We start from the raw sequence: 13,261 nt of genomic DNA, 5'->3' as shown, positions 1-13,261 counted from the left end.
TTTTTGGAAGCGTGTGCCATCCATAACATTCTAAATTAAAGATTATTTGCCAAAAACAATCAAATGAATCCGTTTGAATATAAAATATCTCGTTTTTGTCTTGTATTCCATTTCACATGATTTGCAACTGATTGTATTCTGTTTTTATTTTATGTTGAAAACAACGTTAACGCAACTTCATTGGAATTAGGTTTGTAAGGATTTGTACGTTTATGCTCCACCACTAAAACCGACACGTCATTCCGGATGGTCTGGTAGACGTCAAAGTTGAAGCCTTCCCTGGCAGGCCATCATCATTCTGCCATCGTAAGGACACACACACACACACACACACACACACACACACACACACACACACACACACACACACACAATGAAAAGTGCTTTTTTTAATGACTGTAGTCGGTGTGCAGTTCAATCTCAAACCTCTGACCTCTTTCTTGAAACTTCTATGAAAGCAAAAAAAAAAAAAAAGCGTAAATATTGTACATAGGGTACATCGATATAACTCTATATCCTGAGTGAGGAGCAGTGTAAGTGGTTTAGTACCCCTTATTTTGGTGCTATGAGGCAAATCCACGAAATAATAGTAATGAATGGATATTATTATACCCGAGAATGGGAAGGACGGGTGGAGAGGGACATTTTTGAGGAATTGGGTCATGAATTCTGGAATGTTCTGTTCTTTGCAAATAACTCAAACCAGATGCGGAGAGGATATCCATTCGCAGCATCGTCCACAGTCTTTTTGTTTCAGCAAAAATGCCACAAGATTGATAATTAGAATTAAAACGATACACTAAAATGCTACCAAGTCCTCCCGAGAACAGCCGGTGTTATTTCAAGGGAGTATGAATGTTTCTGAGGGTCCTTATTTTGCTGAAGGCTTTTGACATTCCTCAATTTTGAGCTTGCGTTTTTACCATTAATGTTGAAAGGTTAAATGTACGTACTTGTAAATATAACACGAGAGAAGTTTTAACAGGATATGTAGAAGACAGATGTAAGGTTGAAATTTCATGAAATAAAGTGCAAAATGTCTTTTGAAATGTGTGTTGTCTGTTTTTGTCGCCCAGAGTGGTCCAATTAAAAAAATATATAATAATAATAATGAAGAAAAACGAAAGTAAGAGGGGAACCCACTTATCTTGTGCTTATGAAATATGCAAAAAATCACTTTGGTATTCTGGAGGTCAACATATGCTAAGCAGTTTAACGTCATTGACGACATAGTATAGTTGCCTGATTCATTTTAAACTCTGTTAAAATATAAATGTTTAAAAAGTACAGTACAATACTTGCTAAAACATTTTTCCTTGTTTTCCAAAAAAATTTCACATTTGACTTTTGCTATATTGGCTCATGACATCATACAAAACCTTAGTGATTCACGACAAAACAAAAAAAATGCTTAGTATTTAACTCTGACTTACTACAGTATTTTAAAATTAAAAATTGTGCCAGACATTCAAATGTATTTACGTGTTTTTAAAATGTTGTCATTTCCTCCCTTAGTTGAAGTAGAGCAAATAGTAAAACCTGATCATAACGAGCTGGCTGCGTCTGTGCTTCAGGCCTGCGCTGGTTGACAAGTTCAACTCTTAGCTGATAACGGGATAACCGCTGTTATCCTTTTGCCTTCTTTGTGTAAATCATCCTCAAATCCTTTAAGGTTCTAAAGCGTCCCGTGCAACTGCCAGGAGGTCCATCGGTGAAGAAAGTGGATTCGGTAAAAAGAAGTACAGTCTAGCCTGATTTGTAATATTTGTTATAAATGACTTACGAAGTACAATGCCATTTAAATCAGGGGTTTAAGCAAAAAAATATCTGTATAAAAATTTGAAAAAAAAAATATTGTCATCTAGTGGTGAACTAGTAGAATGCAACGACGCGAACTCGAAGCATGTTCATGTAGCAGGGCCAGTAAAAAACGTACTGTACTGTGTTAGAATTACACAAAATTTGTGAAATGATAAGTACCTGACGTGTTATTTTACCATATCTTCCATTATCAGAGGGTGGAACAAACATTTTTATATGTTCCCTTACTTCAATAATTAATGTGGCACTGCCACTTTCAACAACTCGCGCCTTTGACTTTCCCCTCTTTCGCTTGATGTCCGTGGGAAGGTAAATCATTCTCAGAGCTGGAAAAATAATTGTTTTCATTTACAAGTTTAAGTATTTTATTACATTACTGTGCCATATAATTTATGTAGGGGCAAGCTGTATCACTCTAATTGACGGGAGGCCATTGTTTTCTGCTAAGTCCGTCAGGCTTTGTGATTGAGACGGTTAAACGCAGCCGATACAAGAGATTCTTAAAACACAACGCAGTCGGACACTACCGGTTACATGTACTGTACTGTATTTTGAAACACACGCACTACGGTGTCTCAAAGAGGCCATACTTTGCACGCTTCTTACAAGCGAACTACCACTTCAACTGAGGTGTCAGCAAAATGTCATAAAATATGACTTCGACTATTCCTTCTAGTGACGGAGTAACTGAATGGTTTTGTTACACAAGCTGTGGCATCATGTTGAAGCACTACTTTCGCTATCGAGTATCCGAAAGATGGTAGCCTCCTATTTCCCAAAAAACAAGATATGCCAATGTGCTGTTTTTTTTTCTTCAAAATCACTTTTATTCCACAATTTATTTCATCAGGTCTTAAGGCACCCTGAGAAGATGTTACAAGTTGTTCTTTCAAATGTGGGCTCCTTTAAAGACTGTGTAAACATAGCTTGGAATAAGATCATTTCCTGTAAATCTTTGCTTAAATTATTTCTTTACAGTCCACAGACATTGTGTTTTGTGCCAAAAATACGGTGTGTGAATTCAGTAAATATGGTTGATAGTGTTTACAGTATATTATATACATTGAGCAAGAGTAATAGACAATCAGATCAACGGGCTGAAGAAGCGAGAAAACTAACAAACAATCTTTGAGACCCGGATAGATATACAGATCACGTAGAGATATACAGTACATACTTACAGTGAATGCTGAACTTTTTTTTTCCCCCCTCCTTTCTCCTCTCCGACTTCCAAGCAATTTACAATGTACTTAGTGTGTGTGCATTTTGTCTCCTCAGCTTGCATCTGTGGGAAGCCGTTTCAGTATTAATTCCATATCCCTCATATCCAACCTAACGTCCACGTAGTCATCTGCGCTTCGCCTTCACTGGTAAGACAACTCGACACACTTACTCATGATATTGATATCCGCTACCGGTGCCGCTTTTTGGCCTACTACTACACCATCAAACCTTACTATTAAGCTACTGTGCTGCACTAGTAACACTATTAGAGCCAACTGGTCAGCACGAGTAACCGCCTGTGCCCTGTTAGTAGCACCAAAATGTCCTATGGCTGTTTTGTCTGATGATGTAACTCATTGTGCGTATGTTTGTGCTCGTCTCAGCAAAATGCCCCGTTGTTCTGTGTTGTGGTTTCCACAAAATAATTCACACTCGTTGAGACTTCTATACGATGGTGAATTGCTTCAGTGACTCTTTGATGATGCTGTCTAAATCGCTGCTTGGCCTTACCACTGTATTTATTACGTCAGGTTTTGCAGACTTGGTTTATGGTATTTTTTGGGCCCTTGAAAGCAAAATGTCCCCGCAAAACACTCAGCGTCTCCTTTTCCTGAACGGGCTGAGAATTAGCGCATACGCTTCTTGCGGTGTCTCATGCACACGCGCGCTCACTTCAAGGTCTTTCTACCCAAAGATTGTTTTGACGCTTTGTGACTGTTAAAAATTAAGAAAAAAAAGATCTGAGCTATTTTATCCAATGTGAATTAGCTGAAAATTTCATGATCGGCCGTGACTTCCGACCACATGATCGATCAGGAAAACTCGTGTTACTTGTAAGACGGTCATTGAGTTGTCTTACGACTTGAGCCAAAGAGCGTGCTGGTACGTGGACCTTAAACGGAATATCGAGGACATCAAGGGGAATCGGTCAAATGGCTTTTCATGGCATCAATATGCAGCATCTAACCCTCTCTCCCTTTTGTGAGGAGGAGGAGGAGGAGAGACAGAGCGAGACAATTGATCTCATCCTGAAGGGCTCACCCACATGTCGGCTATTGCAATGGCGACATGACCGCACAGGAAGACAGACAGACAAACAGACAGACAGACAGACAGACATGCAGACAGACAGCACGAGACTAGGTTGCGGCAACGCGGGCCACAACACAAAGATCTATCTATCTATTTTTTTCCCTAAATAAGGTTCACTATGTATTTATATGCAGAAAGGGAATTTTGTCCATATACATAGGAATACACTGGCTATATTAGATTGATTATCAGCATATGGAGTCTTTGTGGTGTTTTCTGTGACACTTCTGGTCAAAAAAAAAAATACTGGAAATGAGTTGCTGGGCTTCCACGCCATCTCACAAGATAAGGATCCTCCAATCATCTCGGAGGACCAGGTTTGATGGTGTTGTTTGTGTACCGTCTGGCTATGGGGGCATGAAAACAAACAACACGCCTCTCTTCCCAGTATGAAGGAAGGTCGACAGTCCAGAGGTGTCAAACTCAAAGTTGGTCTACTTCATGTTTCACGCTAAATTAATTTGTTTGATTTTTGCAGAAAATCTGGACCAAAGTTGCAATTTTTCTTCCATTTTGGGAGATTGGGCTTTTGGGTGAAATTTCAGGATGAACCTAAAATGCTCTAGAACACAGGTGTCGAAGTCCGGTCCTCGAGGGCCGGTGTCCTGCATGTTTTCCATCCCTCCCTGCTGCAACACACCTGATCCAAATGATCAGTTCATCAGCAAGCTCTATCGGAGCCTGATAGTGATCCTGATCATTTGAATCAGGTGTGTTGCAGCAGGGAGGGATGGAAAACATGCAGGACACCGGCCCTCGAGGACCGGACTTCGACACCTGTGCTCTAGAACCTTTTCAGCTGACCTGCAGTATACGGGTCTGATCAAGTGGGGCTTTCGAACACTGAATTGTATACATTCCTACATGAAAATTAAGATCACCTGTAAAGGTTGTGGTGCATTTTAGGTTCATCCAGAAATTTTGCCCAAAAGCAGAATATCACTTTTTTTAAATGAGTTGTGTCTATACAGTACAGTAAAAATAACAACAGAATAATTAGCCAGTTGAGTCGATGTAATAATATGATGAGGTGAAAACGCATTTATCTGGCTTTCCATAGCCATGCTGTTTCTTCAAGTGAAACCAAAATTGAGTTTGACACCGCTGATCTACACAATATGAAAAAGTTGCATCAGCAATAACACGACGGCTCCAAATGGCTTGCTTGCATTGGCTATTAAGTCAGCTAATCACATCGAAATGAAACCATAACAGGGGGAAGGGGAGGGATGACATGTGCAACAGGTGGAAGGGATGGTTCAGGAGCACAGCCTGTGTTTTGTTCTCTTGGGATCTTTTGCAGAGGTCGGTATGGAATCTCGAAGGAAAGAAGGGTCATTAACATCATCAACGCAACATTTGTAACCGGCGATGGGCCAGACTAATCTCAGCCCGAATGCTGTCTTGAGAGTGATTTGATACTTCCTTCCTTAGCGAATGTGTGCAGCCTCTGCACCGGGGGTGGGAGGCTGCTGTTGGGCGTGGGGTGGGGTGGGGGGTGGGGGTTCCCTTTGACCGTCCATTTTCCTCCTTTTTACTCCACCACCTTGACCCTGAAAGTGACGCGACCCAGGAACTTATCCCTCTCGTCGTTATTGCGCAGGTTGGAGCCCTCTACCCGGCATTCCACCGACAGCTCCTTGTTGTAGTCCTCCTTGTTGAGCAGCAGCTTGACAGCAACCAGAGGCTGAACATAATTCACCTGGAACGTACGAGAGACACAGTCAACTATGGCTCCACGGTTGGAAAATTACCAAGTACAGTACAAATACTTCCTTGCTGTACTTAAGTAGATCTTTCGCTGCTAACTTGACTCACAAGTTGGATTCATTTCATGACCAAGGTGACTTAATTTATTCATATAGTGGTACCTTGATGTATCAGGGCCCCCGTTTGTGAGCCGTTCAAAAATTTAATGACTATACTTTCGTAACCACGTTTGAAAAGCTACATTTGCACCATGATCCCTATTGCAGTCTGATTTCAGGCCACAGTGGACGAAACGGGACGGTCGAGAGATGCCTGGCGTTTATTAAGCATTTATTGAGTGATAGTATGTCGCCCCCCCCCGCGCAGACGCCGACACGGCAACGGAGCTTCATTCAACTCTGCTCCAAAGCTTCCGAGTGTCCACGTTTAAAAAGTCCAGACAAACGTGATAAACGCCCTAGAGGCTGTGATAGACTGTGACAAAACTGAATGTGGTTCAAGGAAGTTGGTGCAATGCCCGGAGTGAGTGATCTGTACCTTCTGCAGATTTCCCGGTGGGCCGGGCGACAATATATATGCCACTCGGAGCCATTACTCCCGCTCGCGCATTAATTTTCTCTGGCCCACCGATCCATTTTGAAATCAGCAAATACAGCGCCAGCGCATCCACGATACTTCAATCCAAATATCACCGTCTCGTGAGACACACTCACATGTGCTTTCTTGCCATAGTAGGGGAAGTACATCTTGTCAATGCGTCCCTTTCGGGGGAAGTACTGCATCTGAACCGGGTTGTCTTTCTGCAAGAGGAGAATCCACGTGAGCGACGCGTGCCTTATACAAAGTTCCATCCGACAAGAACACAAAGCGATGACCCACTTTTGTTAGTGTGGAGTTTGTCATGAAGTGGAAAGCATGGTGTGGTGTTTTGTCATTTGCTATTTGCGGCGCACATTATGCGGATTGCACTAAAAATGGCTTGAAAATGGCACGGGGGGTGAGTTTGGGCGTCATTGTGACTTGACTGTGCAGTCATTCTTATTCTTAATACCAATACTGGCCTAACATTCCCGATACGTGACATACCATCTTACCCTAAATTCGCCACTGACAGCATGCAGAAGAAAGTCAATAAGAAACAAAACAGACAGACAGACAGACAGAAAGGAGGGGGGGAAATGAAATCAAGATCAACAAAACTACGTCTTGGCGCTGTTCTGTTCATCACAGCTTTTTTTTTTTAAATAAGAGAAATGAAAAAGACAAAAAATACACATACAAGTATGTCTATTTGGGAGGGGAAAAGTTTACTTTGACGGTGCAGTTGACGTAGGGGTCCCCCAGAGGCTTCAGGCCAATGATCTAGAAGGTGAGCAGAGAAACCAATTCAAATGAAAGCAGACATGAATCTGGCCTCAACACTATCACAACATTTATAACCTAAATGCTAATATTTGGTCCATGAAATTGTATCGATTGATTCCCAAAAATCTATCCTTTTCATTTTGTCTCTATGCTGCATTGCTTCTGGTACATGTATGATTATGGATTTTTTTTTTTTTTTTTTTTTGGGGGGGGGGGGTCCAATTGGATTTCAGCCTCGACATGTTGCTATGGCAATCTAATTTGCCCAGAACCTTCAAAATCAATAGTGCTGGCGCTTTTTTTTTTTAAATAAGAGAAATGAAAAAGACAAAAAATACACATACAAGTATGTCTATTTGGGAGGGGAAAAGTTTACTTTGACGGTGCAGTTGACGTAGGGGTCCCCGAGAGGCTTCAGGCCAATGATCTAGAAGGTGAGCAGAGAAACCAATTCAAATGAAAGCAGACATGAATCTGGCCTCAACACTATCACAACATTTATAACCTAAATGCTAATATTTGGTCCATGAAATTGTATCGATTGATTCCCAAAAATCTATCCTTTTCATTTTGTCTCTATGCTGCACTGCTTCTGGTACATGTATGATTATGGATTTTATTTATTTATTTATTTATTTTTGGGGTCCAATCAGATTTCAGCCTCTACATGTTGCTATGGCAATCTAATTTGCCCAGAACTTTCAAAATCAATAGTGCTGGCCCATGAAATCTTAGGTATATTAGCAAACAGACCGATTTCAAATTTGTCCTCACTGGGGCATCTATCTGGTCCACAATATCTGATCGATTGGTTGGTCAGAGCCAAACGGCTCGACAAACAAAACGAATCTGTGGCGAACTGCACAAATTAATTCATTCAGCCTCTCTGGTGAGTAAATTTGATTATTTATGTTTTTATCACATTATTAGATAGATAGTTATTGATTCTGAACTGAAGCGGTGCTACAGTATTAAGACGCAAGGCCCGCCACTCAATGATTCATGATGTTTATAGAAGGGGAAAGAGTTGTGGTTTTGGTTACCCTGTTGAGTTTCAGGAGCACGCACGGTCTTCCCTCAGAGTAGCCAAAGTTAATGTCGGACAGGCCGGAGCAGAGACTCAGGTAGCCGCGCCTGAAGCGACAGACTTTCTTTTCCAGTGCATCGTCCTGCAGGAAATACTGCCCTTCGAGGCAGTCCAGATACTTCTCCTGTTCGGTGTCATTGTAACCCTCTGAAAGGAGGAGAGGTGGACGCAGGTTAGAGGTCAATAATGGTAATGATCCTCCCACTAACATATGCGGTGATTTCTTTTTTACAAAAAGGTTGGGATATGGCACTTGACGAGAATATCAATAACATTTGGAATCCATCAAGGCGGAACGGCGGTAGACTAGTTAGCACGTCTGCCTCACAGTACAGAGGTGCAGGGTTCGATTCCGTGTGGAGTTTGCATGTTCTCCCCGTGCCTGGGTAGTTTTTCTCCGGGTACTCCGGTTTCCTCCAACATTCCAAAAACATGGCAGGTTAATAGAAAACTGTCCCACAGTGTGATTGTGAGAGCGGATGGTTGTTGGTCTATGTGTGCCCTGTGATTGTCTGGCGACCAGTTCAGGGTGTATGCACCCACCGCGACCCGTGTGAGAAATAAGCAAATTACAAAATGGATGGTTGGATAGATAGACAGGAATCCATCACGGCTCTCACTTTGCAGGAAGTTCTCCAGGCTTTCCACGTATGGCGCATAATTCAGGGGATCGGATTTGCTGAAAGTGATGTCCAGAGAGTTGGGAAGAACGACCAATCCTGGAACGAAGGAGGAAGCGAGTTGGGAAGAGCAGGGAGGTGAAGGAATCAGCTGCCAATCAGGTCGATATGTATAATACTGTAAAGCCAAATCTACATTGTAGTCCATTTACTACGATGGTATCTCATGACATGACTAATCAAGTATGAATAATGAATGGAGGTCCCCTGGCGATTAGCTTGAAAGGTTTACCGTAGTGCACGTCAGGACGAAGGAGACACTAACCTGGGAAGGGAACGCGGTCTCTGTACCTGGGTATGTTCTCATCCAGAGTGAGCAGCATCACCCACATGGTCAGGGCGAACATACCAGCCAGGAAGCAGTAGAACACCAAGTAGAACAACAAGATGAGGGCTAAAAGGGGGCCCAAGTGGAAACCAAAACACACACAAAAAAGGTGATGGAGCAATTAATACCTGCCACAAATACACAAAATTACATTTTCCTTGTCATCTCTCCTTTGAAGACGCCATCTCTGTGAGGAAAAGCATTTCAGATCAAAAGAGGGGATATTCTGGCTACTGTTCGTGAATATGGGAGCCGGCTTTCATTTTTAGGGAGGAGGCTGCAGCACTCGGCATAGAATGTTCTCTGCTGCGGGTGAAAAAAAAAAAAAGCCACACGGCAAAAGAGAAAAAAAAAGAAAAGAAACGTAATGTAAGTCATGAAATTAGCAGCATACCTTGGTGTTTTGAGATATGTTCGTAACTCAAAACACGATCTCGATAAAGGCCGTTCCAGCCTCCCCCCAAAAAAGCTTGAGCTACAAGTGACTTGACTTGCGAGTTTTTCGAGAAACGAGGTGCTTTGACTTGCAAATACGGATTGAAGATACCAGCACCGTATTGTGGCAATGGACTCAACAAGCTTTACAAAAAGCAGTTGTTCGGCAAATTGTGGAAAAATTCGTTGAAAAAGAGCCTTCAAGCTGTTTATTGCCAGTCCCACTTCAAATATATCTTGCCAAACCAAACGTGAAACAGAGTTGTATTTCAGGCATCTACCCGGATAGCTTTTTGGTCTACTAATTTAATGCTAATGCTAAATAGCTTCTGTGTAGCCGTGCAAAAACCCTTGACGCAATAGATTGAACACAAACAGGCAGACTGACAATATAACAGTACTCACGGGCGTATATTCTTTATCCTCTGCGTGGAATGTTTTATATTAGTGCCGTAGTGATGAGCAGAGAGAGACTGAGCCATCTCCATGTACATTATTTCTGTCTGTCTGTCTTACAATGCCCCCAGGTGGCTAAAGCGTTCACACCAGAAGGAAGCACCACAATAGCCATGAAATTGACACAAAGGGTGACTTAATTATTTGATGACTGTGTCTTCTTCTGAAGTACAACGTTACGGAATGCGACAATTATTGGGGGTAGGCGGGCGTAGGCCGGAAAGGCCTTTGCGACTTTGCGATGCAACTCTTTTGATTGTGGTCATGGAATGAATTCAAGTCGTATTTCAAGGCACCGCTGTATTTCCTATTGTGGGCTGACCTTATTCATAACCAGATCAACATTCTAAATGAGAGGTCATGATAAAAATATTTGAAGCAAGTGAAAGGCTCTTACACAAGACTGGCTGGGGAGAAGAAATATCTATACACTGCAATAATAGGGAATCCAAAGTAAGGGTGGGGGAGTAATTAAATGATAAATATCTTACTTATTTTAAACAAAATGACCTGCCCATACAACAGAAAAATGTACAGCATCCAACGATGCCAGCCTCATGCTTCTACCCCCCACCCCCCAACCCCCTTTTCCATCATTCCTCCCCAGCCGTATCCCACAATGCTTCATGCACGAAGCGGGTTGGTGGGATGGAAGAAGCGAGGAACAAGAAGAGAGGGAATCCCATTTGACCTTGACAGGCATGCTAATGTGGGCGGCCATGCAACTGCAATGGAGCATCCCACTGCACAGCAGCACAAGGGGGTGTGCGGGGGGGTGGGGGGGCTGCATGACGGCCCCCGCTCTGCAGCCTATAGGAGCTGGATGCTGTGTTACTACCTCTACCCCTGACCATCATTACATAAAAGCATCTTCGAGTTGCATACTGAGGACCAACACTCCTCTCATCATATTCTCATTCATGCAGATGAAAGGAAGAGATTAGAATTGAAATCCTGATTAAGTGGTAATGACTCATTCCTGCATCCTTACATGTATAGATATGCACCTCATCATGGTGCAGGCTTCTCTTGTACGCCTTCATAGGCCTATGATGGTCCTTCACATCCCCGCTCCCCATTTTTTTTCAGAGGCTCATGTCATTTAATGCAGCATAAGCACGTGTCGAATTCAGAAAAAAATGCAATAGGGTTATTCTTACCCCAGCTGCCGGCTGTGCGCCCCAGAACCTCTCCGGTCCTCGGGTTATAGAAGGAGTCCTTCCAGCTGGATGCCTCCGTCTTGTTGGTCGGTTTATCCTCCGTGCTCGCCATGGTGGGATTCTCTTCAAAGAGGTCGCGAGAGGGTTAGAAGAAAAATCCCCAAAATATGGGGGGTTAGTTTGCACCGTCGGTGCAAAAAAAAAAAAAAAAAAAATGCACAAAAGCGCACAGCGGGTGATGTAATGAGGCGAAGAAGCTGGCGAGTGGTCGGATCAATGGTTGAGAAGGTGTGGGCGGTGTAGAAAGAGGGGAGCAGGCAGGCACAAGGAAAGGAAGGAAGGAAGGACGGAAGGCTCTGGTGCTGGAACCTAAAAAAAAAAATAAAAAGTCCAGTGACGTCGACAAATGCCCCTCGGTGCCAGCTGATGTGGAGAAAGGATGCGCATTGGTTGCCGGAGCATGAGACACGCACCAATTACAAATTTAGGACGCGCTATCTTGCTTTCTTATCATCGCTTTCTGCTCCATCCGCGATTTGTGGCCGTGCATCTGCTTCCCACAGTTAATATTGCACAATGTGTTGAAAGGAACGGATGTGGTTTTGTGTGTCACCCCCCGCCCCCCACCCTTTCCCTTTCTCTCCCACATGATTGTGCGTTATGGCTCGCAAGCGCACATTCCGGCATACAGGCAACGCTCAGCCGGCATGTTTCTTGTTGGATGCTATTTCTGTATGAATGAGCATATACTGTACAGATATTTGGGGCATTTGCCAAACCTTGTTGCCATAGCAATAAACACTATTTAAGCCACAGAGAGGAAGAAAGAGGGACAGGGACATAAATAGGCCCGATTGTTTTTTTTTTTTTTTCTTGAATTAACTGTAAAATATCAAACAGTGTGATTCTGTATTCGATGAAAGGTCGTGCACATTTTGGTGACTTTAAGCTCCAGCAATCAGTTGTCATTCCCAAAAAGGAGAGAGAAGATAGGCCATTGATCATTGTTGTGTGCTGTGTTTGTACGCATTGCTGCTCCATGTTGGAGTTAACCCACAGTGGCAGTGTGAATGCGAGTGTGAAAGGTTGTCTGTCTGACGACCAGTCCAGGTTGTCGTCTACCTGGGATCGGCTCCAGCTTCCTGCAGCCTTGTAACAGGGCAAGCCGTACTGTGAATGGATGGACGGATCGATGCTAATTTGGGCTAGCCTGTCTCTGGCGTCTCACATTATATGTTAGCATGAAGCTATCAGACATTTGTTAGATCCTATAATTAGATGATTTGAGAGAGCATTTTGGTGTTTAAATATACGTTTTCTCCTCTTTTGTTTTATGTGTCAGTTTTACAGTCAACTTCAACTGGGGGTGACAAACAACTTGAAGCAAGCTCACCGTGTATCTTTTTGGAGAACAGTGCATGCCAGCGAGTTAGAACAGGTGCTTTATTAATTTTAAATGTGTTTAAAGTATTTTGCAGGGACAAAACGATATATATGAATGTATTATATGGTAGCTAGAGTGTATTACAAAGTTTTGGCAAGTGCCAGTGGATCTGGAATGTATCCCCCGTGATTTAAACAGGGGCCTGAATAAAATGTACTGACAAATATATGACATTTTTTTAACGCCACCCCTCGGAAATACCCCCCCCCCCTTTCCAAGCGATGGAGGTACCTTACATCTCAAAAGTGTAAGAGGATGAGACAATGACAAACGGACAAAAGGTGAACTTCCAGCCCTCTGTGACACTCCTTTATCAACCAGCGCGTCAGGCAAAGACAAGAGGATTGTCGTGGGGGTGGGAGCGGGGCAGGGGTTATATAATACTCCATGATGCAGGATACAGCTCGTATTCGGGAGATGGGGATGGGGGGGGGGGGCGGGCCCGGGGGGGGGGGGGAA

The 13,261-nt window shown here is 43.1% G+C and overlaps 1 protein-coding gene across 1 annotated transcript; it reads right to left on the bottom strand.

The window, feature by feature from the left end:
* Nucleotides 1–5,438: 5,438 nt before the first annotated feature.
* On the bottom strand, nt 5,439–11,912 carry atp1b3a (ATPase Na+/K+ transporting subunit beta 3a). Its single transcript, XM_019877984.1, has 7 exons — nt 11,359–11,912; nt 9,245–9,373; nt 8,920–9,018; nt 8,256–8,446; nt 7,589–7,639; nt 6,561–6,647; nt 5,439–5,839 (listed from the first exon to the last, which is right to left on the bottom strand). The coding sequence occupies exons 1-7, from the start codon at nt 11,468–11,470 to the stop codon at nt 5,672–5,674; spliced, it is 837 nt and encodes a 278-aa protein (XP_019733543.1). The 5' UTR covers nt 11,471–11,912; the 3' UTR covers nt 5,439–5,671.
* Between the last annotated feature and the right edge of the window lie 1,349 nt (nt 11,913–13,261).

Source organism: Hippocampus comes, unplaced genomic scaffold (assembly GCF_001891065.2).
Source record: "Hippocampus comes isolate QL1 unplaced genomic scaffold, H_comes_QL1_v1.1 scaffold317, whole genome shotgun sequence".
NCBI lineage: Eukaryota > Metazoa > Chordata > Actinopteri > Syngnathiformes > Syngnathidae > Hippocampus > Hippocampus comes.
The sequence above is the reverse complement of the archived record's forward strand: the minus strand, read 5'-3'. Positions and strand labels throughout refer to the sequence as shown.